This window comes from Melitaea cinxia, chromosome 1 (genome assembly GCF_905220565.1).
Source record: "Melitaea cinxia chromosome 1, ilMelCinx1.1, whole genome shotgun sequence".
Classification (NCBI taxonomy): domain Eukaryota; kingdom Metazoa; phylum Arthropoda; class Insecta; order Lepidoptera; family Nymphalidae; genus Melitaea; species Melitaea cinxia.
Window position 1 is genome coordinate 14,411,211 of NC_059394.1, and position 26,501 is coordinate 14,437,711.

Here is a 26,501-nt window from a genome sequence, read left to right on the forward strand (position 1 = left end):
AAAAAAAAAAAAAAAAAAAAAATACAGTCGAATTGAGAACCTCCTCCTTTTTTGGAAGTCGGTTAAAAAAGCAGTTGTTAACTAAATATAATAAAGTAAAAAGGTTTGTTTATTTGATAAAGCATATTATTCTAGAGTTCCAACGAACCGTTTTAAAAAATTACTTTTGAGTACCTTATTTACCAATTAAGAACACATCATAAGACATCCTGCTACGGCCATAGGTAATGAATAAGTCATAAACGCAAATGTAAAATAAGTTAATAGCAATATTATTATAAATATCAAAATTCCAACGCTTACACTTCAGCCTGTAATATCCCCCTGTAATAGGCCTCTTTATTAATGCAGGAGAAGGACCAGAGATCCACCACGCTGCTCCAGTCCGGATTGGCGGATATATTCCCTACTATGAGTAACGATCGCTATCAGGTGTACATGATAACAACCGGGACCGACGGCTTAACGTGCTCTCCGATGCGCGGTGGGGAGACCCGCAAGGACTGCACAAACTTCCAGACCACGGCAAACATTTGTATGGCCAATAATCTTATCATGTGCGGGGATCGAACCCGCAACCGCCAGCGCAACAGCCACAAACCAGTGCTATGACCGTTGCGCTAACGCGTCGTCGATTTATCATGCCCTAAATGAAAGTATAATTGTACATATCAGGGGATAAAGCTAACAAACATTTTCATAGATAAAATGAAATTGAGCATATGAAATCAAAATAAAATATATGAATTAGATTCCAATTATTATATAAAATTATTTCAAAGTGTCTTTCTTACCTTAATCTATTTATTTTGGTTTTCGCGTATATTCATATACTGTATAGTCGTCATTGTATTATTTTTTAAATATTTTAAGAAAGTGAATAAAAAATTTACAATGAATATCTGTAATTTAAACACTTGGTTATAATTACGCCCAACGCACTTAATTAAACGTCGCAAACAATAGTTCAATGTGTCATATCTGCGTAATATCCGTGCGTATCTAATATTAAGGAGCAATGAACCAGCAATACCAGCATAAAATACGGCCTAGTTCCCAATTTGCTAATAGCTATTCGACATGTACGTAATTATTACTAATAACTAATCGCACACGCTCACATTGTGATCACGTGTCGAAATATCAATATCGCGTTAATCTGATTTCGTGTGAACTGTTTTATGCTCGTACATGAACATTGTATAAACAGTACAATACAGACCAATTTGTATAAACAGACCATTGTATATTGTTGCTGTTAGTTTTTGTTTCAGCATTTGCAAATAAATATCACCTACATTTTTTATAACAATTAATTCTTTATTTAAAATTATTATATAATTTAATAAAACTATATTCTTTATAACATTAAAGGAATTAACGACAAACTTTTGACTTTTAGTGGCACATGACCAAATAAACCACAAAATGCTGGGGTCTCTTATGAGTTTTAGCTACGTGTATGTAACTATGTAGTGTAAGGCGTGCCGCCAAATTCCAGAGGCATACCACAGTGTGCAGGGTGCATGCAGTGAGGGAGGGAGGCCCTATAAGTTCGCTGCATCTCGACCTTAATGCCGCCATCAGCAAATTGCAAACCATCTGCTGGTGACAAGAAATCTCCGACATTATTCTAACCATAACTTTGTGGCTGACGGACATGATCTATAATAGAATATTACAATAACCAATATAAGCTTGTTAGTTTTTATGGTACCTTTTAAGTTTTTTTAATACATGGACATATCACAGGCTTAAAAGCTCTTCTACTTAAAAAATACATTTATTGGTATTTTGGTACATGTACCAATCGAAAAAGGGATATCAAATGATGGTATAAATACCAAAACTCGGAGCAATATGACAAACTATTGTATCTATTTAAAAAAGTGAATTCCATAATCAGAAATGGATGTATGGAATTGTAAAATAATTGCATGTTTTTTTTGGAAAACTAAACCTCAGTATAAAATAATATTAACTTTAACAATTTATAAGATTGAGAATTGTAAATGATGTATAACCTCTTTTCTTAGAAGCAATATACGTTATTTAATTTAAGTTAAAAAAAGAGTCTTTATCTGAAAAATATGTAGAGCAAAGTAATTCTAAATTACAAGCTCATTTTATTATGCCAATAATTATATACCTAATTACTACGGCAAGATAAAATAAATAAATAAAATTTGCTGTTGTTTAATTACTATTTAGGTTACTCATTAGAATAGTCAACTAATAAATAATGAACAATTTCAAAGAAGAAAAAAACGTAGAATTATATTTAGTGAAATAACCGTCGTAGTTTGTTACATCCACGTGATTAAGTATTTACTGTGACGATGTCAATAAGCTGTTACGCAGTTTGGCTGGTTAAGAAATTGTAAATAAATATTTGGTCCAAATAAAGAATTTATTATTATAATAACTTAAAACGATATTCACAAAACCAGAACTCTGTTAAAAATGCAGGTGAAATGATGATACGAGCATGGTATATAATCATAAAGTCTACATAAACATCGGTTTTCCACAAGTATATTAAGGGAAATCCCAATGCAGTGGTAATAGCTATCGAATGCCATTCCGAGGCTTATGACGGAACACTTAACCATTCAAATCGCTCGGATTCTTCGTGTAAACATCGGATGGTAGATCGAATAATAACTGTCTGGTCTAGGGCGGGTTATTAAATAGCGGGTGCGCCGGATGCACGGACTACCCGTGACCCACATCCGCTGCACCCGACTTATACGAGTGGACTTTATTGATTCGCAGTCTTGAGACGGTGCTTCATCTCGCTCGCACCCGAGATGTGAGCGGCCCACAGGCTACTTACTCAATATTCCGAAGCCGCGGGACTCCTGCACTAAAGCTTGAGTAACACGCACTCCGAGCGATTTCGCTTGTTTGCTTGTGTACTGTATACATATATAGTATATTATATATTTTGTATATCATATATAGTATTTTATATTATATATTTTGTTTGTAGTATGTATATATGTATATATATAAGTATATTTATGTATTTATATGCGTATGTTTATTTTGCTTGTATTGTTTTATAGTCCTACCTCAACACTTACTTTTACTATTTTTTTACGCCTTAAGGTTGACTGGTAGATAAGGCTGTACGGCCTTAAGTCCGCCTTTTGCGCAACGTGCTATCTTGATGTGTTGTTATGTTGTTTTTTTTTTTTTGGAGTTGTGTAATAAAGTTTGAATAAATAAATAAATAAATAAATAAGTATACTCAAACTTGTATTTTAAAACAAATATTTTTAAAAATAACAAAAATGTATTAGTCGATATCTTTTAAAACATACGACAATTATTTTATTCTATTGTTCTTTATTTAAAAATGTATGCAATAAGCAGAACATTAATTATGTTATCTATAAAAATAAATAGAATTGGAGTGTCTTTTTATAATATTAAAATAACGCTTTTTATGCATGTGAATGTGTACATGGTACATATACAAAAATAACATTTTTTACAATTTTGACTGTCTGTTTGTCTGTCTGTTTGTTTGTTCCGGCTATCTCTGAAACGGCTGGACCGATTTTGAAGGGACTTTCACTTGTGTATAGGTGTATGTAGTAAGGAGGAGCTTAGGCTACTTTTATTTTACAAATTTATTTAATTAATAACTCTGAGAACTGAACAAGAACTTTTTAAATTTTACGCGGACGAAGTCGCGGGCTCAGCTAGTGTTTATACACATATACAATAACGTTATTTTTACCACCACATTAACGTTTATTCGAACTAGAGACGAACTTCACCTATCTGAAAATTATTTTATATTTATTTTATTATATTACAAAATAATCGCAAAAGGGTTGATTGAAAATCCTGGTCAGACCCCATTTAACACAAAATTAAAAAAATGCACTTACGAGTTTAAATATTTTAACTATCGGCAATATAAAGCCTGTAGAAAATACAAACGTTGCGTTTTTCATTATTATCCTGGCATAACTACTGGGTGTCAGGTATAAATAGATATAATAACATATAATGTTCTAGTTGCTTTCACCCACATGTTTAATTAATAAATCTTACATCGTAATGAGTATTTCATTGCAAATAAGATGACATAGAGTTGATTACTAAAAGTGTGGTTTGAATGGTGTTTGCCGTAAATAATGTAGCCTGACAAGAAATTTTCACCTTTATCGCGATTTATCTTTAACATACTAAAGAAGAGAATTATTGTTAATATATTTATTTTTCATCCACTAAGCAGATGGGTGAAGATTCACGTCTAGTTCGTGTGTTAGGTTAGGTTAGATAATAAACTAAGATATAACATATATAAATATCTACACAATACACACACGGTCGTCTGTTCCTAAGTAAGCAACTTAATACGTATAAATATTATATTACACCCAGACTTGGGGTGGGAGTCGAACCCATAACCCCCGGAGCAGATAGCAGGGTCACTACAAACTGCGCCAATGGGCTAGTCAACTGTATTACATACGTTAATGAATTTTGACAAACTCTAAATAAGTTCTAGATTACTTTATTGAATACTTTTATGTTTAGTATAAAACAGGAGATAACTTTCATAAATAACTTATGCTTAGTCCATTATTTTTAGGACTCTGTTTTTTTTTGTATTCTGACAAAGCTTCTGCCTCTTCGTTTAAAATTAAAAGTATTTTTCAGTTAAGCTTATTAACACTTAGGTTAGCATGTTTATTGTGTTATCACATATTTAAATAATTTAAAAAGTAAAGACAAAAAATAAACTTGAAAGTAAAAAAATTAAAAAAAATCAGTAATCAAAGTACCTATATTAAAAAAAACAATAAATAAAAAAAAAAGATTTTTTTTTATAACTACTAGTAGCATAATCAGTATACGTTCTAACATAATAACATACCCATAATTGTTTTGATTCCGTATTCATTGTATTCCTATTACGTATTCATTTTAACTAATCGATAATAGAGTATTCAACGAAAACACGCCGTAATTGGCTATGCGAGGGAAGCCCTGCGTAGCGGTAGCGTAGCGCGTGGGCGACGAGCGACGGGCTATGTGAAGGGCGCGGGTCGACGACCTGCCGCAACGTAGCGCTCGCCACTGTCTGTACTACTACAATCACTTTTTTTGATATCGTTCGTTTTATTGATTTCTATTCACATTTATGTTTTACTAAAAACGAAAGCAACTTCATATAAATGACTAGGTTTTATAATCGAAAAAAAAAAAAAATTGTATCTATTACAACGCAAAGAAATTGAGAGTAAAGTCCGAGGCACGGTGGGAAGACCAACAAGGACCAAATTCCAAACAATAAAAAAAAAACAAAAAAAATTCTAGTGAATGTCATTAATATGCGTGTATAGATACATATTTTTAACCGACTTCCAAAAAAGGAGGAGGTTCTCAATTCGACTGTATTTTTTTTTTTTTATGTATGTTACATCAGAACTTTTGACCGTGTGGACCGACTTCGACAAATTTTGTTTTAATCGAAAGGTGGTGTGTGCCAATTGGTCCCATTTAAATTCATTTGCGATCTAACAACTACTTTTCGAGTTATATCTAATAATGCGTTTTTACTTGACGCTTTTTTCGTCGACCTACGTTGTATTATACCGCATAACTTTCTACTGGATGTACCGATTTTGATAATTCTTTATTTGTTGGAAAGGGGATATCCCTAGTTTGGTACCGTGATAAGGAAACCAGGATCTGATGATGGGATCCCAGAGAAATCAAGGGAAACTCTCGAAAATCCGTAATAACTTTTTACTGGGTGTACCGATTTGGATAATTTTTAATTTAATCGAAAGCTGATGTTTATCATATGGTCACATATAAATTTTATCGAGATCTGATAACTACTTTTTGAGTAATCTTTGATAACGCGTAGTTGCTTGACTATTTTTTCGTCGATCTACGTTGTATTACTTGTCGATGTAATTGAAGTCGGTTTTTTTTTCGTTTGCGAGCAAACACAATTATAATAGATAATTATGATCTATGTTAGTTACTAGAATTCCATGATACTCACGTCTCATTTCAATATAAAAATTTTCTAACAATATATAAATAATACTTTACGATTACTTTTTTTTGATATTTGAATAGTGAAATTTAATATATTTTATATAGAGACATATAATTTTACGATTTGCATCGATCACATTGCAATTGTTCGCATTGCAAAGCTGAGAGAAGACACTGAAGGCACGCAACAATGAATCTGGAGTAAAACGTGTCACCATTGCATTCATAAATCCTTAATAAAAACTGAAAAGAACTGCTTTATGGCATAATAATTTTATTTTATTATATAATTTGTTTATACTTGAAGTCGCGTACATTACGACATACATTACAACTTAAATTTCTCTATTGACGCAATTTTATCTGTTACTAGCTGACCCGGCGAACTTCGTATCGCCTAACACAAACTTTATCGTATGGTATTAAAGTTCAAATTGACTTTTAAGTATTATCACAAATCTTTTGTATGGGAGTATAGAAAAGTATTGTTTTTAGACTTTTTCAGGAAATTTAAATTTTTTTTTTAGAATTTTTCTCTCCGTAAGAACCATCCTCGTACTTCAAGGAATATTTAAAAAAAGAATTAGCGAAATCGGTCCAACCGTTCTCGAGTTTTGCGCTTAGCAACACACTCAGCGACTCATTTTTATATTATAGATGTAATGACTACTGCACTGACACGCATATTTACAATAAAACGAATTTAATTATTGTACAAATATTAAAAAACCGATAGGACAGAATATTGTTATTAAATTTCAAAAGATAGTAATTTGTGTTACGCAAGGGCAAGCAAACTGTCGGACTTTTTTTATATCTTCGACGGAAATATAATTCTAAAGTAAAATCTATTTTTATGACGCCTTGATTAAAATTTGATCAATCTATTCAAAGTGAAGCGTTTATAAAAGTAATATTAATTTATAGCTAACCTTTTCGTGCACTATGAAGTGTTAATAGGTGTTATAAATTAATAATGTAAATCAATAAAACATAGCTATCGCTTCAGCCTGTAATATTCTAATGCTGGGCATAGGCCTCTTTCTCCATGTAGGAGAAAGATCAGAGCTTATTTCACCACGCTGCTCCAATGCAAGTTGGCGGATATATTCCTTACTATGAATAACGATCGCTATTAGGTGTACATGATAACAAGCGGGACCGACGACTTAACGTGTTCTTCGGGGTACGGTGGGGATACCTACAATGACTGCAGAAACACCCAGACCACGGCAAACATCTGTATGGCCAGTAAAAATGTTTGTTATGTGCGGGGATCGAACCCGCAACCATCAGCGTAATAGCCACAAACCAGTGCTGTGATCGTTGCACTAACGCACGTCAATAAAATATAGAAAAATAACTATATTTTTATATTGTTTGCTTAAAATCATGAGAAAGGTATGAAAATCACAATAAAAATAATCAAAAAACGTTGCCCTTTCAAGACTCGTAGAAAAACATGTTTCTTGTATAATTTAGAAAAATAATTTAAAAAAAAAGCTTATTAGCCTAAGTTAAACTCAATAAGCATGAGTAAAATAAAAATTAAACAATTATCAAGTTAAAAGTTGCAATGTACGTCTAACTATCATAGTTGAAATCCAGGGCTTGAACAGAAAGAGCGCACGACAAAGAACTGTAGCCGTTGGCACCATTCCACTAATACGATTCCTATTACGAGCTGGAGACGACAGTATTGCGGCTATGTTCTAACATATGTACGCGATAAACAAGCGCCCGTAAATGTTTTATTGTGTTCGGGGTCTCCAACTTACACTTTACCTGTTTATGGATTTGTTTCGGTTAGATTTGAACAGGGATAAGTAAAAAGTTTACTATAGAAACTAAAGTAACTGGCAAATCTTCTTGGTTTTTTATTTTTTATTTTCCAAGGAGGTATTATGTGTTTTACTATAGAATAGACGGTAACGTTTCGTAATGAAAATGGCAAATAATATGTGTTATATAATTATAACTACAAAATTATTTATGTTTAGGACTTGAGAATAAAAACCTCTTAGCTCATTAATGATTCTTGATAAAAATTAAAACAAAATTATGTAGGCTTATTCATGAAGGAACGATAAAAATCATCAAAATATTGTGAGGAAGTACTCTAATTATGTTAATGAATATTAATGAAACTTGCAACGTGACCCACAAGACACTTGAGAACATCTACTCGTAGTATATTTAAAAAACGCCAAGCCTTATTAAGTACTAAGGCTAAATTTAGTAATCAACGAGTTACTTGACAAATTATAATAATTAGATTATTAATTAATATTTATAGATACATCTCTTTGAGATGCTTTATATTAAATCAAAGGCTGTATAGTCTGTATAATTTTAGAATAACTTACCCTTACAAAGTGTTCCGTACCAACTAAAAATGTTGAACACTACAATTTATTTAATTTTAATGGTTAATTGTAAATCAAATAAAAATAATGATCAAAAGCTTTATAAAGATCTCTTCTAGACAAATATTTCTATTTTATATTTATTATTATTTTTGAAACTATCATTAATATATATATATTAATAATATATGTAAAATAATAATTAAAGTACTTACGGTACGAATTACGGTTCCAAAGATGACAAAACGACAGACAGCGGAATAACTCAACAATGAAATATTCAATGTTGTAAATAGTTTGCTTGAGTATAAACTAATATATTCTAGTATTTTGTAAATATTGTACCCCTTGGAGATGAGTCAAGTCGTTGAGGCTAAATTAGCTAAGTGTTCTAAGTAGTTTGAAAGTGTTTATACGGGGCGTCGCGTCGTGGTCTCGTCTTAGACGCCTGACATAATGCAATATGTCTGCATTGACGAGAGCAGTGGCGTCTGTCGTTGACGTGCGTCGACGCGTCATCTCGTAGTGTACTTCTAAGTCCCTAAGAACTCAAAAACGCAAATGTCACTCATATTCATTTAACCTATTATTTTTTGTGTAATTTTCCTGTTATATTATGGTAGTTATGACCATGTTATAATAAGACACTATTTAATTATCATTTATATGTAAAATTTGTTCGTTCTTAAAGCTACGGCTAATCAATGAAATACAAGATATGTAATGAATTGGTTGATTATATGTACTACTAATTGCAATAGATTTGTAGTTTAAATAGCTATAACCACAGTAGAGTTGACGCAGCCGCCGTTCTGATGTGCGTTCGCCGTGAGGCGCCTACAGCCGGTGATTACGTTCTCGATTTCCGCTCGGGATGGATATTTGTATTTGTACAAACATTCTTTTCCGGTCTGGGTGCCTATTCTTGTGAGTCTCCCCACCGTGCCTCGGAGAACACGTTAAGCTGTCGGGCCCGGATGTTATCAAAGACACGTGATAGTGATATTTGCTTATGGAAATATATCCGCCAACTCGCAGTGGAGCAGCGTAGTGGATTAAGCTCCGATCCTTCTCTTACTCGGATAAAAAGGTCTATGCCTAGCAGTGAGATGTTACGGGCTGAGTAAAACAACCAAACTACAGTTTAGTATTCTAGCAGTAGGATTTTATTCCGTCGTAAAGTCTTTTATGCTAAATTAGAACTAGGCGACCCAACGAACTTAATAATAATTTTCGTGAATTTATCGATTTTTCAAAGTTATCTTTTATACAACCTTATGAATCTGAAAATAATAAAAACTTCAAAAAAAGAACTACCCAATTTGGTGCTGTCGTTATTAAGTTAGGCGCGTACATATATTGCGGTCATTAAGTTTTGCATATATAAAGAAGATATATCTAAAATACAATTAAAATATAATATATGAAACCCATTTTTAAGTATTGATTAAAGCTTATAATATCATTTTCAAACGGTTAAATGAAGAAAGCAACTGAAAAAGTATATAATTGAAAGCTAAAAGTATATCCATAATTATGGAAAAAAATAAGTACTTAAAGGGAACATAAAGTTGAAGTAAGAATAGGCGGTATCATAATAAGTTGTGAACAAGGCTCGAGCCAAAGCACCTAGAACTTAGCTCAACAATATAGTTGAAAAATCGGGGAGATTACGCTGCGGGCGTCGCCAAGAAAAAACGACGCCAACATTTCGCACTTAATGAAACTGTAGCAGAAACAAAATAAAGGCATTCCGCATTTATAGAGCAGTAAGTATTGTTTCAGGAATAAGGAGCCTTTCATTGCGGGTCTTAATGGCTACATTAAAATATTTGAGGTGTTGCAGACGCTTTTATTTTTAATCAATGCCAAGTTTCTCTGAGGACCTCGGCGAAACTAATAATTGAAAATGAAAACGTGATTCAAATAAAACAAAACTATTTTACAGAAGAAATTTATAAGCATGTCCTACCTCGTTTTAATTATTTCTGTACCTTTTGATATGACAGTTTAACATATATGCATAACCTATGTTTTATAAACGAGATCACATTTTTGCAATTATTCGGCTCCTACATGACTTTCTTTTCATGTTTCAGATATTTTTTAAGTGCGTGTAAATGTAAATCTTTCATTCGTTACTAAAGCCAGTAAAGAAAAAAAAACCTCATTTTAAATTAAAGATTGATTGCAGTCATTCACGTAGACAATCTGCTTTACTATATAGTACAAGTAGTTTATTATAGTAGCTATAAGTAGAATTTGTCGTATTTTAGGAAAGCAATTAAAATTGGTATACCTTTACAGATTATTTCTTACATAATTTAATAAATATAATTTAATAAAATAAAACATTTCAAGTAAATTAATATGATGATAATAAATTATATTAAATACAACAGAGACAGTGATTGTATAATTAAACTTTCCGAAAGAGTCTCTTTAAATCTTAATAGCAATTATACAGTCGTGGCATGGAAATAATCGGTTTTATTGGTAAAGGGCTAGATAAGTCATTAACTGGTCGTTTTAAAATTAACTAGATTTTTAATTATGTAAAACACTTAGTAAGTGCGCGTCCAGTTCTACAAATGCTATAACGGGAGGAACGAGTGCAAGTTTTAATTACTTCGCCTCTAGTTCAAGCTTATTCCTCTGATGGGACTAGTCCGTCTCGTTACTAAAAACTCTCATCTCATTTATAAACTGAATTCAACTTTTTTTTGCTAACTCGTTAATGCACAATTATTGCCTTAAGAAATTAACAAAATAATATACGAGGAGCCTGGATCGCTTTTCAGCAATAAGGCCGCTGGTCTGTATCCGCATAACTTTTTACTGGGTGTACCGATTTTGAAAATTTTTAATTTAATCGAAAGCCGATGTTTATCATGTGGTCACATTTAAATTTCATCGAGATCTGATTACAACTTTTGGAGTAACCTTTGATAATACGTATTTACTTGACTAATTTTTCGTCTACCTACGTTGTATTACTTGACGATATAATTAAAGTCGGTTTTTTTTTCGTTTGCCTGCAAACACAAATATATGATTGAAATTCTCTCAAAAATAGCATAAGAAAGAGAATTTTTAAACACACAACATTTCTGGATTAGACGATATTTTAACTTGATTTTTCTTTGATGAAACTTTTTTACTTCACTTAAATTTGATGTAAGTATGAACAGAAAAATTTACGCTGTCTTATTTTTATACTTCGTTTAGTTGTAGCATTCTAAAGTAGAATGAAGAATATTTTCTTTATTGCATTTTTATACATCTACAGAACCCTTTTTTTGAGTTTAAACTCTTTTAGGATAGGAGATGTACATTATTATATATAGTTTATAATACAAACAAAATTCATACTGTGACGTTATCTTTGAAAACGAGATGAAAAAAATATGCTGAACGTTATTAAATTGCGTCTTGTTCTCTTTTTACTATACGAACTACGAATGAATGATGGTATGAGATACTACTTCGTTAAAAACGTTTTTCTTTTGTGTATAGTCATATCTTTTTCTCAAAGGATTCTTAGATGTCTAGTAAGACTAATCCCGATTTTGTATTACAGAAAAAGTTATTTTTATTTTAGCGCCGATTTGTAACGACTGGCGTTTTTTCGTCAACTGTTACTAACATGAATGCATAATTATACAGGGTTACTTGTAAAACACCAGCATCCTCGCAGGACAAGATAGCTTATATTATGTACAACAACATTTGTTCTACGACTTTTGACATAACTCAATACATTAATTTAAAATGATTTTTTAAGTTTTTATTGTACTGTCCTGACATTTGTAAGTCTATGTTTCATTGATTCATTCATTGTCGAAAGGACGACGCGACGCTCGCGCGCGCTTGCACTGCTAATAATAATAATAAATAACACTTACTTTGCCCGATAATTCTAGTTAATAAAATAATTCTAGTTAATAATATAAATTGCTTGGTGGGTTTGTAGACAGTATCACAGTATGTATGTCGCAGTGACTTAGGTAAATGTGTATGTACAAAGAGCAACACGGATGTGTATGTAGATTAGCTATCTGAATATTGAAAATCTAAAATATGTGAAAATTATTGACGTAGCTAATTATTATTCTTTAACGTTTACTAAGTTTAATGAAACCAATTTAATATTCAATATTGGTAGCTAGGTATAATTCACTTTTCATTGTGTAATGCAGGCGTATTTAAAAAGTGGAATTAGCGTGTTTACAATAATTAAAATATAAAAAATAATTGACAATAAAATAATATTTACAAACTAAATTCCTATTACCTCTACATCGCGTAGATAGCGTTTAAAATAGTCACCATCACAATCAACACAGACCACACCTAAAAATCAGCTGTTCACTAACACGTGCTAACACTTCCGAATTAGTTTTAATTTGTTTGAACGCACAAATTATTTTGTCAATGAGCATGTCACCGCTCGTAATTTCGCGACCACACCATTGTAATGTGTTCCCATAAATAAAAGTCCATTGGTGTAATATCCAATCCATCGACCGGAAACATTGTCTCACGGCTCGGTGTAGGAAAGTTCAGATACCTAGCGGCATATTGCCGACAGGCTTCCGATACATTGTCATCACACCTAGCCAGCATCCTCACAATTTCCGTGTATTCGACATTAGAATAGCGGTACGCCATGGTTATAAAATTACTTTAGTACAGATACAATACATCGATCGATACGAGTAAAATAAATACGAGTGGCACACAAAATCGTATGACGCGGGCGCATCAAAGTCGCCGCGCCGACTGCTTCGGCTAGCGAAATAGTTCAAGTTCAAGGGCGCTAGCGCAGCTCCGGCCCTTCCTTCCCCCCTCACATTCACACCCGCAAGTAGTAACTGTTTACCTAATATTTGGGATGCGCGTAGAGTTTATAACATTCAAACGGAAAATTAAATTAATATTTTTTTTGTATGAAAATAAAATCTAATAAATTATCAAAAGTCGTGGAACAAATGTTGTTACTTATGATGGTAGCTATCTTGTCCTGCAAGGATGCTGGTGTTTTACAAGTAACCCTGTATATTAATTAAGATTATTTTTTTGCATCATACGCTTACGCTTCAACTTGTAATATCCCACTACTGGGCATAGGCCTCTTTCCCCGTGTAGGAGAAGGATCAGAGCTTAATCCACCACGCTGCTCCAATGCGAATTGGCGGATATATATTTTTTGCATCATACATATGAATACGTATCATTTTATAGAAGGAAGAAAAGAATATTATTGCATGCCTCTGTAATTATTGAAGAAAATAATCTATTCTTCGCCTCATAAACTCTAATTGTTTCTACGCTCTCTCTACTAAAGTGTCAAAAACGTACTTGATTGTTCTCTATTATTTAAACAATATTAGTCGTGTACTTATACTATTTTTTGAAAAGAATATTTTGTTCAGTTGTTTCAATATTAAGTTTAAATAATGTTTAACTCAAATGTATTTTTACGAGAACGGAATTGCCTAAATGTAAAAATTTTCCAGCGTATCATGGACTCAGCCGAGGCGGCGGCGCTATCAGCCGGCAGCAGCAGCACCGACGGTTCCCCGGGCTCGTACTACGACGCGCGCTGGTTGAATGTACACGCAGACGACGGCACGCTGGCTGCCCGGGCACGTCGTCTGCTCCTATCACCCAGCAGACATTTCGATCATATTGCCGTCAATACCAGCTACAGCGCGGTGCTCATGCCACCTTATATAAACACTGAAGGTAAGCATAAGGAAATACATTGTGATAATTTTTATAGTACCGTACGTTAAGTTCATATAAATCAATTTAAAAAAGTGCTAAAATGGAATTTAAATTTTTTGGCTGAGTAATAATAAGGCAATTTCGTGATTGCTATATTTGCATATATAGTGTTAATATTTTTAAGCATATTTTTGGTCCCCTGGCATTATATTTTCGTGAGTGTGTAAAGTTTTAAAATCATTCTAAGTATTGTTGAAGCGACTTTTCTTTCTAATGAAGTCGCTTTCCATATAAATGCAAATAAGTTTAAAAAATCCTAAATACAAAAAAACTTTGAAATTTGAACATTACGAATTCTATAGAAATCTAGTTAGGAATCCATTCTTTTGAGTTCCGCTTTTGAGTTCTCATTTGAGCTCAACAATTATAAAGACAAGTCAGTCTTGATCGAATTGAATAACCTTAGTCTTAATCCAATTAGTTGAAGCATTTGCAAGCCTCGGGATTTCTAAATGACGTCCGATTCTCTAATGAATAGAACCTAAATTAGTGCAGCTAAGCATAATTGAATATGATTTAATAAAAGATCGTCCAGTAGCTTATTAGTGGTTAAAAGAATATTTTGGTACAGCCTTCGGTACTTTTACTAACTTTAATTTTGAATGTTAAATACTCAAAATTTCCTTCTCTATTTATTTATTTCTAATATTTCATTTTTAATTATTTCGATTATATGTTATCTCATCACGAATATAGATAATATAATAATAAGACAGAAGTATTATTACTTAATCGTAAGAGGCGACTAAGGGATAACACAGTTCCACTACCACCTTGGAATTTATAAAGCCGACCGATGACGGGATAACCATCCAACTGCTGGTTTTGAAATACACAGGCCGAAGACGGGCAGCAGCCTCTTCGGTGCGACAAAGCCAGCCCTGCGGTCACCAACCCGCCTGCCCAGCGTGGTGACTATGGGCAAAACACATTAGTTCACGCCATTTTTGACGTGAACTTATGGCGGCCTATGTCCAGCAGTGGACTGTATTAGGCTGAAGTGATGATAAGTGATTATTACTTTATATTTTGTGTTCCTTTTAAAAGTTTCATTCGAACAAATAAAAAAAAACAACTATACTACTTAAATCAAATTATAGAGGCTTAAAAAACACGGAAAGTTTTGTGTCATATTTTTGCACGTTCGTTCTATTTAATTTAATTTTAAACGAATGGGTAGTCGTAATTGGCCTTAATAGTTATATTTTGTTTCTTTTATAACTTTTTTGCGCTGTGGCTATCCTCAATAAATAAATATTAAATAAATAAATATGTATATTAATATTTGAGTGGTGGCTAAAAATGTTTGATGATAAATATTTAAAACTATTTAGGTCTTAGCTCATACAAGGAGTTGACTTTGTAAAACAAAATATGTACTTAAATTATTAAAAATGGGACGATTTAATCTTAATATTGTTTTGTTTAAAATAAAGTTACTTAAAATTTAAAATAAAATTGTTTGCGTGTGTAGATCAAGATATTTTATCAAAATGATCTTAAGATCTGAAGATAAAATAAGGGTTGAAGGTAAATTGTTAATAACGTAACAGGAAAACAAAGAAAAAAAAAACACGCGAAACCTAAATCTACCTTGGATAACGGAAATGTAAGCAAACGAACAATCTCTTTATAATATTTTTAGCTATTTTGTACATGTATGTATTCAAGTGCTTCTCATTATCTTTATAAGGTAACTTCAATATAACATGAAACGAGCGATAAATTATTAGTAGATATTAAGTATGACACCTAAATTGGATTCGTACAGATATGACCTACTTAGTATATCTATAAAAACCAAAAATAGTATTAAAATTTCATGTTAGGCGGCTGTTATTTTTCTAGTTCCAGATTATAGGATATTATATACAGCATTTAATTGATGTAGGTTAGATTTCAAGCAAAATTACTGATTATACTCGTACTTATTACGAGTACCTACTAAAATCAGCTGTTGCTTAGCGATTTTTCGTTACAATCTGCAGTATAATCCTTTTGCTAGCAACACGTATAACTGACATGGCAGAGCTCTATATTAAAGAGTATTTTGAGTTTGATTACAATAATATATAAACGAGTTTGAATTTACGGAGCTTATTATATACGAAATTAATTGCCTATACATTTTGTATCACTAGTTGCTCATGGTAACGCCACATGTCAGTCAGAGTCTTGCGCCTTTAAATAACGATACGATATGTTGTTGACATGTCAGGGTTTGGGGAGGCGCAGAGGTCGGGTGACCGGGTGAAATGATTTATTAACAAATGTACTTACCTATTTTTGCTTTCAGCCCCGACTCCACAACATTTACTAAACTGACACAATCGCTGAACTTAATTTGCTCTAAAATTGATTTTAGTGACCGTATCAATAGATTTGTAAACGAAAATAAGTGAAATGGATGCGTTGTTGTTAGTTTATTTAATTTGAAATTATTTAGTCTAACCTTTAACTATATAAATGTATGATTATAGTATAATAGTATACTATTGAAAAGATTAATCGAACGATAACAGTCAACAGACTAACAACAGTCTAAAAATAAATGTAATGTATAGAAGGAGTAAATAGCTACAATGAAAACGTGTGTTCTAAGATAGTAGAGTTTCTACGTTTCAGCTGTAAGCTACAATAAGTGAACTCTACGCCAAGGTTTTTAGCCGGGATCACAATTAACCTACATTGAATTTGAACTGCTAGTGAAGAAAAGTTTCTTAACATGTGGAATCAATGAAAATCGATACTCGTAATTTTATTCGAACCTCCGACTGCAGATGTTAGTCGTAACTCTAATGTTTTTGTTTGTATATTAATATTTTATTTATGAAAATTTACGCCAATGTAGTTTTGTTTTGTTAACTAAGTTTATTCATCTGAAAACGAGCCTCTGTTCGTAAAGATGGTATTCCCAATAAATAATATATATGGAATATGAAAATAGTAATGGGTAGTGTTATTCGCATTCAGCCTGTGACAACCCACTGCTGGGCATAGGCCTCTTTTTCCATATAAGAGAAGGATTTTAAAGCTTAATTCACCACGCTGCTCCACTGCGGGTTGGCGGATATATTCCCTCCTATGAGTAACGATCGCTATAAGGTATTTGTGATAAAAACCGGGACCGATGGCTTAACACGCTCTCCGAGGCACGGTGGGGACACCTTCAAGATTAGAAATCCAAACTGGAAAGAAATATTTGTACAAATACAAATATTCATCCCAAGCGGGAATCGAAACCGAAAACCGTCTGTGTTTTAGGCGACTACTGTGATCACTGCACTGGAGCGGTTGTCATTGGGCGATTAGTGTTATAGGAATATTATATTACCGATTGGGACTAAGAAAGGAAAAGGATAGATGCTTTCATAATATAGTTCTAGGAAATGTCAAAAATACCCTGGACTTCGAAACACAACAATCGGTCAAACCTAACCTTATCCAAAAAAGACTCACATGGTCTAAATTCATTCTTAAGTGCTTAGATCACATGGGGCGATCCCTCGAAGCGAAGGGGCGAAGGGGATCACATGAAGAGTTAACTAAAGTTTGGAAAAATATTGTGATTGAGAACACCGAAGGGGTAGTCATCGGTTACCAGAAAGATGAACAGATCAAGTTAATGATGCGTAGTTCTCTCAAGTCTATATGGCCGTCAAAGATACCCCGGACAAGAACTAATATAGTAAAATCATTCTTTCCAGTTTCGAATTTGATTAAAGTTAAAAAACTTAACATCTTGGTGGGTGTTTTGTCGTAGTCGAGAAATAGGTTTATTTTTGTAGTAAAACAACCATTGCTAGATACGGATTGACAGCCGTCAAACTTTATTTTTAATTCACCTTCTTATATAGGCGCTATATATCAGAACAATTTTATAAACAATTACTTTTTTAGTTCAAGAACCTTATCAACGTTATTTTACTGGAATTACAGTTCACCCTATGGTTTCATTAATCGATAACATAAAAATTTCTACAAGTCAAAAAGTGAGTTGTTGGATTAACTGGCTATGTTGAGAAACCAGAAAAACATAGTCTTGTATTGTAATTCAAAAGGATCGTAAAAACCTCTGTATTCTCTAAAAAAAGGTTAAAGCGGACCGGATATTTGTTTTTTAATTTGTAAGACAGAATTTTTTCACGTCTACAACGTTTTATATATTACCCTTAGTACAATAAAGTAGAAAGTGATTTTATAAATTATTGTTTTCTTGTTTTACATAACATATAAATATAACGCCTGTTTCGAAAGTGGGTCATCAGTTCGATATAGCGATGGTATGCGTTGTAAGCCATAGTCGTTATGTAAAAAATATTTTTCCGATGCTAATGGAAGATAAATTCATTTTCATAGTTCTTTTTTAAATGCTTCATTGTTCGAAATTTACTTACTGGAATTGTATTTTTGTTTTTATATAAACACGAAACAATTCATTTTTTATTGACAGATATAATCTTTGATGTGAAAAAATTGTCGAGTAAATACGCATTATTAGAGTTGACTCAAAATCAAAAAACTCAAATTACTAGTCAGATCTCAATTAAATTTAAATATAACCACATGACGCGCACCAACTTTCAAACATCGGAATTGGTCCTCATAGTCAAAAGTTCAGAGGTAATATTATATAAATAAAAAAATATAGTTGAATTGAGAACCTCATCCTTTTTTTGAAGTCGATTTAAAAAAGCTGTATAATGCAGTTATGCCGTTGTATCTATATTTCAATCGTCCCTAATTTCTCTTATTCTAGGCCAAAATACTTTCTTTGATGAAGAAGGGATAAAGTTTTTCCCTCATAAGACTCCATCGTGAGTTGACGAATACATTTATCTCAGATTTTTACAATATGTGCATGGTTCTTACACCGCTAACCCCAACAGTTATTACCCCAATTGAGCAGTTTAAATAGCAGCGGTACTAACTTTGATTTGTTCCTGTGACTGCCTAACATGTTAATTCACATATTTTATCCTTTAAATATTTTGGCCTTTCCAAATTATTATCTAAATATTTGTGATTTTTACCAACCAAATTATACATGTTCTTAAAATTACAGAATATAATTTGAATGATAATATTTTTATTTTAGAATTTCAATTACGTTATACAATTTTATATTGCTGCGTGACGTTATTTTGCTTTGTTTTTTACAGATGGCGAGGTACAAAACCAGATTGCATGGTCCGAACACTTAGATCCTCTTTTTGTGAACAATTATGAAATCGACCCAACCCTCTCGTGGCAGTACTACGCCTCATCCACTGGCTTCATGAGACGTTACCCAGGTACATGCATATGTTACTTGAACAATTTGTTTTATTATAATTTTTTTTGCACACAGTAGCCTGTATATCCGCATATAGAGCCTCTATACACTTTATATAAAATGAAATTATGTCACGCGTATGTACGCCTGATGTGAATTAATTTGATTTAACAAGTCTAATCTCTGTATCGTTTTCCTATTAGCGATGTCTTGGCCACCGGAGGACGGTTACTCGCACCACGCACGCGATTTCTACGACTTCAGGTCGTCGAACTGGTTCGTCGAAGCCGCTACCTCGCCTAAAGACCTCGTGATCCTATTAGACGACTCCGACGACCTCGGCTCGTCGTACCGCCGCCTCGCGAAGGCTACAGTATCGGCTCTGCTCGATACACTCGGCCCCAACGACTTTGTTAACGTGTACAAATACAATGATTCTGTGAATGAGTTGCATCCCTGCTATACGAAAATTTTAGCCCAGGTATGTAAATAGAAATTAATAGATTTTATTCTAGAAGAAACATTTAATTTAAGAGATGATGCTATTAATATTACCGTTTTGTACTTGACATTTAAAGGCGTAAAGTATAAGTAGCTCTTTACCACATGATAAATGCCAAAAAATATCTATTTTTAAAATTCTCACTTGTCGTGAATAAAATGTAACATATAAAAAAAATATATGTAGGGACATTAAATATAACTTAGACGTATAATATTTTCCTCAGTTGTTATTAAATCAATCGAGCTCGGTAAATAGACGTAGTCAAATCGCTCACGTAAACATATTCGCAGGATGAGACCGATAATAATTTACATACACGTGGAATTCATCATTGCGTAGGATGGATATAGAGGTACTATAAAGAAGAGCGAGTCTTTGATCTCGCTTTATAAATCCTTTCTGAATTTCACGTTGAGAAATTTTAGACGCATATTAAAGCTTAATGAAATTGTAAAATTATGCTTTATAGTAATGATTTCTATTTTTTTTTTTGTGTTAAATCTCATTAACTTTAGATTAATTTTATTGGAGTTTGATATTTGAATGTCAATTGGATCAATTCATTTTTATATTTATAGAAGATTATTAATTTTTAACCAAAAATCGCAAAAGTGTATGTACGTTCATAACTTGTGTACGACTACAATAAATGATTTTTTTTTTCGTTGTAGTCAGGACAAGGTTATTATTATTTACAAAGGTCACCGGATCATCTAGAAAAATATAAAAGTTATATATATCATATAAAAAAACGAGTGTGCTTTAGATCACGCGACTGAAGTAAAACTTACGAAACGTAACTCTCTCTCTTTCTATCTTCATTAACTTATATCTCCCTCTCAAATGCCGTTCAAGCGGGCGTAAAGAAGTTTTACTTCAATACAAACAAATTAACTAGGTATTATTTCTACTGTTAAATAAAACCAGTTGAGATTCGTTAAAAATAAAGAATAATGCTTCGTTGAAATTTTTAGGAAAGTATGAAGCAAATGCACGGATCGCGTGCTAGGCCCGATACACATCTGGCCGTAGTGTGTACGTCCCTAATGGATTAAATCAAAAGAACTTTAATGTACAGATCCATTAAAAAAGGGACACAAATAATGTAATTTCGTAACTCCGGTACATCAATTTAGTCTTCAATTGAGTCTATGATGTTCTGAAACTATATTATCTATACATATATACATTATCATTCAAGCAAGCTTTCTTAGTTAAAATTTCAAAACAAATGAAACGCTTTGCTTTTTTCAAAATTAAATGTTAACAATGCATTTAGAAAACTGAAGAGATGGTTTGATTGAACGCGCTTGAGTGAGTTTATGGACTACTAGCTCTTGTTTGTGATTTCGTTCTCGTAGAAAGTTTATGTTATCCCATATATTACGTTATTCCAAGGGAAGCGTGTATTTTTTAGAGCGGAATACATACATACATACGTTTCTTCAGGCGTGATTTACTTCAGGCTGGGAAATTCTTCCAATCTAAAAAAATATAAATTAATTATAAATTATTACACGTATTTCAACTGCATAACAAGATTCAAGTGTGAAAATTGTCGTCAAGCTCGAAATTTGTCTATTTTTAAATCACTTCTAATGCTATGTCAAAAATTTTTAAAGATAAAAGTTCCTAAAATTCATTTTAGAAAGCACTAGAAACAAGTGCGTCGTGAAAACTAAAAGATATTTTTAAATTTTCATGTGAAGCTACTTTTACTTAACATTTCAAATATACGAGTGCAGTACCATGCAAGAAGTATTACACGTCAAGACTTGTAATTGGTTAGCTTTAGCTTCGCAGGACACTGCCTCTGTCGTAGAAAATATTAATAATTCTTTTTTTTATATAAATATATAACATAAACACATGGTCATCTGTTCCTAAAGTATAAAACTTAATGCTTGTGTTATAGATAACAGCCGACTGTTATAGCTAAATATTTTTTGTTTTGATAAATATACACAGAAATAATACATAATATATAAATATTACACGCAGACTCGGGCGAGAATCGACCCGAAACTCGCGGAACAGAAAGCATGGCCACAAACTTCGCGAACGGGCTAGTCAACGTTATGTATATCTATCATCAGTTAATACAAATTAATAATTTTAAATTAATATCAGTTAATACAAATTAGTATTATAAATTGATTTAATTATGTGTAATAAACTTGCGTTGTTGATTGCGCGCTACCTATTACCGACATATTTTTCATATAATACTTTTATTAAAGGTTACGGAAGAGATCGCTATAAGGGATAAGGCCGCCTTTGCATACATTATTTGTTTTTGTATCTAATCGTTCTAAAATGTATCTTCTTTTTGTGTGTGCAATAAAATTTAATAAATAAATAAAATAAATAATAATGCCAATACATTTTAAGTTCAAGATGGTATTCAAATCTATGTGGAGATATTGTAAAACAAAAAAGGTAACCGTGTGTAGTAGATTATAATTTTATACACTTCATGCTTCAGCCTGTAATATCCTGTATCTACTTTCCCCATCTAGGACAGAGCTTAATCCACTACGCTGCTCCAATGCAAGTTGACGGATATATTCCCTACTATGAGTAACGATCGCTAGCAGGTGTATATGATAACAAACAGGACCGAAGGCTTAAAATGCTCTCCGAGGCACGGTGGGGAGACCCACAAAGACTGCACAAATACCCCGACCACGGCAAACATCTTTATTACCAATATAAATGTTTGTTGTGTGCGGAGATCGAATCCCCAACCGCCAACGCAACAGCCACAAACCAGTGCTGTGAGCGTTGCGCCAACGCGTCGTCATATATTTTATAATAAAGTACGTCATAAAAATTACTTTTTCAATTTTTTTTACAGATTAGTTTGAAATAAAATGTGAATTTTTCCGTGATTGACTCTGTGTTTAGTAAGCTTAATTACTAGTAATTAAAGTGATTCGTGTTTATTTGGTTCTCGAAATTTAAATTTGTAAATTTAAATACAATTCAACTTTAACATTCGAATTTAACATTAGATAATCATACTATAAGTAGCGGTCTGCTGTTCTGATCCTTCTGGTTCCAATTCTTGTCACGTCGGTTACCTTGCCTTCCGTCGGTATTCATCGACAGTCGTCTCTATATGAAAACTTGGTGAACTCGGCAATCCGTTCATATAGATAAATGATAATACAGAGGCATTTGCAGTTTAGCGTAGGTAATGTAAAATATAGCGCAGACTAAAACAGTATATCAGACTTTTGGAAAATGCTAAAATAGATTAAATCTTTTTCACTCAAATAATGATATAGGTTCATTTTTATATAATGTACTAAACAACAACGGTCGAACAAACGAACCTTTTGTTAAACCAGATAATATGGAAGGAAAAGGACCAAAGTCTTTTTAGGTTCGTTATGTCTGTACAATTGTACAAATAAGAAAACATTCTGGAAATTGACACAAATTTGTTTTAATTTAATACATGTATAACTAATCTGTGAATAACTAGGCAAACGGACAGCAATTATTTATTTTTTTATTTTCTATACATCATAAAACTTGTCACTACTACGAGTAATACAAAAACGAACACACACAAAAAAATCAATTGATGCAATAACTCACAAATTATGTACATTTAAATACTTACATTATATTTATATAAAATATATAATTATAATAAAAATGTTAGTAATCGCGTATTAAAAAATAATGGTAATTTTTATTCATTGATTTTTAATACTCATTTACTTGCTAATTTACTTTTAAACACTTTTAGATTTGCTTTTTCATTTAAAATTTAATTATTTATGTAAAAATAGTTATATAATATAAGCACCTTAATTAAAAAAAGTTGAAAAAAGAAACGTTTATTAATTAATTACTCGTTTCAACTAAGTTGTTGCTACTTTCTTCTTTTTCTTTTTTTCGCCTTATGAATACATAAATATATTCTCAAAACATCTCATTAAATTCGCCAACTTTTCAGTCGCTTCACCCACAGTGACGGTGAAGTTTGAAAACCATAAGACATCGCTTGTATTAAGTGAAAAGTTAGCTCTTATATTCCTCGACAAAATTTATGGTTTCTAAACTATATTTTTTCTTTGAAGATACATAGTTTTAATAATCTCTAGTAATATTGTAAATGCGAAAGTAACTGGGTCTGTCTGTTACACTTCTTCGCCTAAACCACTTGACAAATTTTAATGAAATTTGATACAACATTTAATTAAAGCTCGAGAAAGGACAAAATTACTTTTTATCGGGAATAAAACGCATCAAGCAATTGAAGAAGTGTATTTATTCGCAAAATTAATATCCTAAAAAATAAAAAACGCTGTCGAATTCGCGGGCAAAAGCTTTGTAAAAATGTATGTAATAAAAGTATATATTTCGCTTCATTGGCTAAAGATTGTCCGCAGTCCACCGCTGGATAAGCCAGCCTTCGACAAAAATCTTGCGTGGATCCTTAAAAGTATATATGTAGTTTATTAATCTTGAAGTGACGTGAAGTATACGCATATATAAAAACATCTCTGATTTGTATGACAGAAATTTGTGATAACAAAGCGTTGTCAATTTTTAATATTTTATTTATATATGTTAAAAAAATTGACTTTATTATGCATACACGGTTACTGTGTCATTTACAAGTAAGATGATTTGAATTAAGTACTCATCTTTATATTAATACGTGAAGCAAAAACTTTGTACCCCTTTTTACGAAAATTGCGCGAACGCAGGAGTATGAAATTTCGCACACTTATAGTTTATATAGAGAGGAAGTGTAGAATGCAATTTATTATATTAAATTAATAAAATAAACATTACACACACTACCGCGTACTCATTTGACACACACACGCATATATCCCTCCTTTGTTTATTATCATAGAAGTATTGCCTTTGACAACAGAACCTCATGTTCAAACTTATAATCGATATTAATTGTGGTCGAATTTCAACCACTAGACGACCATTATTATTACTAAATGTATGAAAACTACTAATAACATCAATTGAGATAATTTAAGATTAAGATAAATTAAGATTTGGATAAAGATTAAAAAAAAAAAAAAAAATTGCACGCTTCAACGCACTCCTTTATACAGTATTGTTCGAATTAATGTGAACACAAATGATAATTTGAAAAAATCAACATTTATTAGTCATAAGACAAAAAAAATAGAGAAATGAATACAATTTAAATTGTTTTAATAGAAAATGTGTCCCCCTTTGGCTTTTATAACTTCTTCAACACGTTTTGGCATGGAATCGACAAGTTTTTTACAGTTTTCTTTTATTTGCTGGTCTCGAAACCATGTATGGATTACAGCCTCAATTAGTTTTGTTTTTGTTGTGCAATCCATTTTACGAAGTCTAGCTTTTACAATAGCCCACAGATTTTCAATGGGATTAAGGTCCGGCGAGTTCCCTGGCCATTCAAGGCATGATATATTGTTGTCCTTGAAATATTTCTTCATGATCTTGGACACGTGGCATGGAGCCGAATCTTGTTGAAAAACTTCTTGACCGTTAGCATCAACTTTTCTTAGTTCAACTTCCAATCTTTGTTCTAGCAAGTCTCTGTATTTTTGCGAGTTCATCATCCCTTCAATTGGCACAAGGCATCCGGTACCTTTATAAGAAAAGCAGCCCCAAAACATCTTCTTTAATGGATGTTTAACAGCTTGATCAATATGAGCTGCCGTAATCTTTTCGTTGTCACTTTTTCTAACGAAACGAGATCGCTGTCCTTGTACCAAAAAATGGCTCTCATCTGAGAACAACACTTTTCTCCAATCTTCAACAGTCCAGCTCACATATTTCTTTGCCCAATCATATCGTTTTTTCATCATAGCAGCAGTCAGTAACTGTTTTTTTTGAGGTCTAATTGTTTTTCTTCCCCCTTCAATGAGTCGTTTTCGTACGGTGGAGTCATGAATAATAACTCCAGCGTGTGCTAAGTCTTGCTGAAGGTCTTGGCTGGTTTTCCTAGGGTTTAATTTACTTTCTCTAATTAAAAAAACTTCGTCCCTTGCTGTTGTCTTTCTTTTCCTTCCACATTTCCCTTTTCTGTTTACTTCAATCGTCCCAGTGTCCCTTTTCTGTTGCAAAATTTTGTTGACAGCTCCTAAACTTACACCACACTCCTTGGCAATATCTCTTTGAGTCATGGAGGTGTGTTCATTCAAAGTCACAATTTTAGTACGCTTTTTGGGAGTAATATCCATCTTCACAAATAAAAAGCAAATAAAGCCTTAGTTCACTCAAAATACAATAATTCGCAAAAACAACAAATGCAACGCGTCTGTACCTTGTTATATGCTATTACTTACTGACCAATTACTGACTGACAAAACAGTAAAACAAAATGGCCGCTCCTTTGACATAAAAGTATTGCCAACTGTGAAAAAAAGTTAAATTGTGAAAAATGTTGATGTGTTCACATTAATTCGAACAATACTGTAAGTACTGTTTACAGCTTATACCTAGCAGCTGCCTCTAAAAACTTGTTTGGAAAATAATGATCGACCCATATTCTAAT

The 26,501-nt window shown here is 32.5% G+C and overlaps 1 protein-coding gene across 1 annotated transcript in view; it reads left to right on the forward strand.

Annotated features, from left to right (window-relative positions):
• LOC123654069 (voltage-dependent calcium channel subunit alpha-2/delta-3) overlaps nucleotides 1-26,501 on the forward strand; it is an 85,695-nt gene that overhangs the window by 39,844 nt on the left and 19,350 nt on the right. The window contains exons 4-6 of the mRNA XM_045590033.1: nucleotides 13,919-14,147; nucleotides 19,352-19,483; nucleotides 19,668-19,945. Of these exons, the coding sequence (XP_045445989.1) occupies nucleotides 13,919-14,147; nucleotides 19,352-19,483; nucleotides 19,668-19,945 (639 nt within the window). The remainder of the gene's footprint in view (nucleotides 1-13,918; nucleotides 14,148-19,351; nucleotides 19,484-19,667; nucleotides 19,946-26,501) is intronic.